A 5151-nucleotide genomic window follows, 5' to 3' on the forward strand; every position below is an offset into this window, starting at 1 on the left:
AATTCCAAAAAATTTATGTACTCTACCCTTGAGAAGATGGAACATAATTCTCCACCCCATAAGTGTGAGTCGAGCCTAGTAAATGTTTTTCAAAGAGCGCAGTATGGAAAGGAGGAAGAACACTACCTCAACCAGCTGATCACGACTAACATCTCTAGTATGTCATTAGTGGCATGTAACCTTGATATGATATGATGAGAATAGCATTTGATATTTGATCTGTTTCCTCCCCAAAACTCATTGCCCCAGCCTAATCATGAAGAAATATCAGACAATCTCAAATTAAGTACAAAATAACCAGTACTCTTCAGAACTATCAAGGCCACCAAAAACAAGGAAAGTATAAGAAACTGTCACAGTCTTGAAGAGCCTGGTGATGACTAAATGTAATGTGATATCCTAGATGGGATCCCAGGACAGAAAAAGAACATTAGGTTAAACTAAATCCAACTTGAGTATGAAACTTCTTTTTTTTTAAGTGCCTAAGTCCTGAATGACAACAAAAGACTGAAGAACTGACAACGATTAGAGGACACCAAGGAGACTTAACAACTAAATGCAAAATGGGACCCTGAATCTGATCCTGGAACACAAAAACTAAATTAGTAGAAAAGTGGTAAAATAGGTGGTCGCGCGCCCGACCTCCGCAGTCCCAGGCGAGCCGCGACCCTTCCGGCTGCCCCCACCCCACCTCGCCGCCATGTGCCTCCGCCGCCCAGCGCTGTTCCCAGGCGTGGCGCTGCTTCTCGCCGCGGCCCGCCTCGCGGCTGCCTCCGACGTGCTAGGACTCAGGGACGACAACTTCGAGAGTCGCATCTCCGACACGGGCTCTGCGGGCCTCATGCTCGTCGAGTTCTTCGCCCCCTGGTGTGGACACTGCAAGAGACTTGCTCCTGAGTATGAAGCTGCAGCTACCAGATTAAAAGGAATAGTCCCATTAGCAAAGGCTGATTGCACTGCCAACACTAACACCTGTAATAAATATGGAGTCAGTGGATATCCAACCCTGAAGATATTTAGAGCTGGTGAAGAAGCAGGTGCTTATGATGGACCTAGGACTGCTGATGGAGTTGTCAGCCACCTGAAGAAGCAGTCAGGACCAGCTTCAGTGCCTCTCAGGACTGAGGAAGAATTTAAGAAATTCATTAGTGATAAAGATGCCTCTATAGTAGGTTTTTTCGATGATTCATTCAGTGAAGCTCACTCCGAGTTCCTAAAAGCAGCCAGCAACTTGAGGGATAACTACCGATTTGCACATACGAATGTTGAGTCTCTGGTGAACGAGTATGATGATAATGGAGATGGTATCATCTTATTTCGTCCTTCACATCTCACTAACAAGTTGGAGGACAAGACTGTGGCATATACAGAGCAAAAAATGACCAGTGGCAAAATTAAAAAGTTTATCCAGGAAAACATTTTTGGTATCTGCCCTCACATGACAGAAGACAATAAAGATTTGATACAGGGCAAGGACTTACTTATTCTTTACTATGATGTGGACTATGAAAAGAATGCTAAAGGTTCCAACTACTGGAGAAACAGGGTAATGATGGTGGCAAAGATATTCCTGGATGCTGGGCACAAACTCAACTTTGCTGTAGCTAGCCGCAAAACCTTTAGCCATGAACTTTCTGATTTTGGCTTGGAGAGCACTGCTGGAGAGATTCCTGTTGTTGCTATCAGAACTGCTAAAGGAGAGAAGTTTGTCATGCAGGAGGAGTTCTCATGTGATGGGAATGCTCTGGAGAGATTCCTGCAGGATTACTTTGATGGCAATCTGAAGAGATACCTGAAGTCTGAACCTATCCCAGAGAGCAATGATGGGCCTGTGAAGGTAGTGGTAGCAGAGAATTTTGATGAAATAGTGAATAATGAAAATAAAGATGTGCTGATTGAATTTTATGCCCCTTCGTGTGGTCACTGTAAGAACCTGGAGCCCAAGTATAAAGAACTTGGCGAGAAGCTCAGCAAAGACCTGAATATCGTCATAGCCAAGATGGATGCCACAGCCAATGATGTGCCTTCTCCATATGAAGTCAGAGTTTTCCTACCATATACTTCTCTCCAGCCAACAAGAAGCTAAATCCAAAGAAATATGAAGGTGGCCATGAATTAAGTGATTTTATTAGCTATCTACAACGAGAAGCTACAAACCCCCCTGTAATTCAAGAAGAAAAACCCAAGAAGAAGAAGGCACAGGAGGATCTCTAAAGCAGTAGCAAACACCACTTTGTAAAAGGACTCTTCCACCAGAGATGGGAAAACCACTGGGGAGGACTAGGACCCATATGGGAATTATTATGTCTCAGGGCCGAGAGGACAGAATGGATATAATCTGAATCCTGTTAAATTTTGTCTAAGCCATTTCTTAGCTGCACTGTTTATGGAAATACCAGGACCAGTTTATGTTTGTGGTTTTGGGAAAAATTATTTGTGTTGGGGGAAATGTTGTGGGGGTGGGGTTGAGTTGGGGGTATTTTCTAATTTTTTTTGTGCATTTGGAACAGTGACAATAAATAAGACCCCTTTAAACTGTAAAAAAAAAAAAAAGAAGAAGAAAAGTGGTAAAATAGGAATGCGGTCCATGGTTTACTTAATCGTATAATATCAGTGTTCATTTTCTTATTTTGATAATTGTCATAATGTTGTGTGAAATATTCTGTTTAGGGAGCCTGGGAAAGAATATATAAGAACTCTACTATTTTTGTAACTTTTGTGGAGGACTGAAATCATTTCTAAATAAATAGTCTTAAAAATAACTAAAGTAATAAAAATAATAAAGTACATGAGGAAGTCCAGTGTCATGTTGTATAGTCAGAAGATTCTTCAAATGAGAGAATTTGCACCCAGGGAAATAGAGAAAAAAGACTCTGAAAAGAACTTTTTTTGTTTATTTGGTTTTTGTGGTTTTTTTTGAGACGGAGTCTTGCTCTGTTGCCAGGCTGGAGTGCATCGGCGCAATCTCAGCTCACTGCAACCTCCACCTCCCAGGTTCAAGCAATTCTCCTGCCTCAGCCTCCTGAGTAGCTGGGACCACAGGTGCGTGCCACCATGCCTAGTCAATCTTTGTACTTTTTAGTAGAGACGGGGTTTCGCCATTCCGGCCAGGATGGTTTCGATCTCTTGACCTCGTGATCCACCCGCCTTGGCCTCCCAAAGTGCTGGGACTACAGGCATGAGCCACTGCGTCCGGCCTGAAAAGAGCCTTAAAATAAGTTTACTTAAAATTCTCAGAGAAAGGAAGATGCCAGTTTGAACACACCCCAGCTCCATGCCATTTCTCACCCCTACCCACCCAATTTTCACAAGTCAGAAGCTATTGGTACTAGCAGATAATAGAGTACAATAAAGGCCTAAGGATCAGTGAGCAGCCTGACAGAACAGATACAGGTCCACCTCTCCTTTTGACTAAATCAAACTTTACCATACATCAAAATTATCTAGAGGGTCAAATATGCAGATTGCTGGTCTATGTACCCAGAGTTTCTGATTCTGTAAGTCTGGAGTGGGGCCTGAGGACTTGTGTCAAGTACAAGGCTGATGTTTCTGCCTCAAGGACCATATTTTGAGAAACGCGGGCTAGACAAGGGTCTAGAGACCAGTATTCAAGATCCCCAGTAAAAGGCATTGTGCAGAAAGGAGTTTGCTGACTCTTAGAACCATAATAATGCTTTGCCATACCTAAAAAATAAACAATTAAAATCAACTAGGATGTGGGGGAACAAGTCTCTCATACAGAATTCCAAATAATTTATGTAGCTATTGCCCCCTCAAGGAATTAGAGCACAACTCCATGCTTGTGACTGCTTTAGCTTGCAAGTTTGGCCCATGGGTGGGATTTGGGAACTTGGATTTTGGGAGGTTTCTTACCACCTTAACTGATAAGAGTGGCTCACTTTTTAAAAACTGTTTGTACAAACAATGTGATTTATGCTGAACACTTGCTTTTCTTCTGGGAGTCTGGAATTCTGATATGTGCTAAGCAGAGGGTGCCTATGTGACTAGCCCCAACTAAAAACCTCATCACAGAGTGAAGATATGTGAAAGTCTTTTGATTGTTTCCATTTTCTTAGAGGAAAAAAAGAGAAGATGATTAGCTGACTGTGAGGAAAGGAGACAACATATTTGAGGTTTGAGGAGATAGGTTATATGCAGTAATCAACTAGAAAGGTGGGACAGAGAATTGTCTAGAAAAATGAAGTATGATTGGCAGTAGCACTGAAGGTCTACCTATGTTCAGTGGTTATGAATTTCAGAAAAGGCAAGTCACCATACTAGTATTTTTCTCTTGTCATGTTTAGCTGTTTTGATGCAGGCAGATAACCAAAATGAAGTTTAGCTAAGCAAGTATGGAGGAGAGCAACAAAGGAATTGAGAGTGCGTGGTAGGGTGTGATTATAATGTTGGGCCATGCATTTTAAATGAGGTGGGCTGGGAAATGAAGACAGCAGGTTGATGGGCAGCCCAGTGGAGTCAAAGAACTGCTGGAGTTGGAGTACCAGAGTGAATGAACTGAAAAGGTAGGAGAGAGTTTTAGAGAGTGGGATGCTTGAAATTGAGACTTTAGTGGTGTTGCGGTTATTCATGACAATGTCTTAGATATGTCCATGTGGGTATAGGTAGTTGAGATGAGGCAGATTATAAAATCACTGGAGTAAGAAGATCACATAACTAAAAGGCCAGATAGCAGAGTGTTAGAGATCTACCTCAACATTCATTCTCTCTTCCTTCTTAATAACAGAACCTTGATTTTTTTCCTGAGATATTGCCTCTCTGTATAAAGACACATTTTGTAGTCTCCCTAGTAGCTAGATAAGTAACTAAGTTCTTCCAATAAGACTAAGTGAAAATGTTATGTGGAACTTTTGTAAAGTCTCCTTAAAAGAAAAGGGGTGTGCCATTGTTACATTTCTCCTTCCTTCTGTGTAGAATGTCCATATAATGGCTATAGCTACAGTGGGCCATCTTGGACCATGAAGTATAAGGTCCACATGCTGAAGATAGTGGAACAAAAAGAGAAGCTGAAGAACTGTTATATCATCTCAGGACTATCTACTTCCAGACTTTTTTAATATAAGAGGAAAATAAACTTAAATCTTATTTAAGTCATTGTTATTTGAGGTTTTTCTGTTAAATGTAGCTGAAGCT

General features: G+C 41.6%; 1 protein-coding gene across 1 annotated transcript; it reads left to right on the top strand.

Annotated features, from left to right (window-relative positions):
- Positions 1–100: 100 nt before the first annotated feature.
- Positions 101–2789, top strand: LOC101124269 (protein disulfide-isomerase A3-like). The gene is given in 2 exon segments (XM_055357278.2): positions 101–2042; positions 2045–2789. Coding segments are annotated over 2 exon segments (1512 nt in total). The 5' UTR covers positions 101–700; the 3' UTR covers positions 2215–2789.
- The last annotated feature ends 2362 nt before the right edge of the window (positions 2790–5151 follow it).

Source organism: Gorilla gorilla, chromosome 1, assembly GCF_029281585.2.
Source record: "Gorilla gorilla gorilla isolate KB3781 chromosome 1, NHGRI_mGorGor1-v2.1_pri, whole genome shotgun sequence".
In the NCBI taxonomy this organism is placed as follows: domain Eukaryota; kingdom Metazoa; phylum Chordata; class Mammalia; order Primates; family Hominidae; genus Gorilla; species Gorilla gorilla.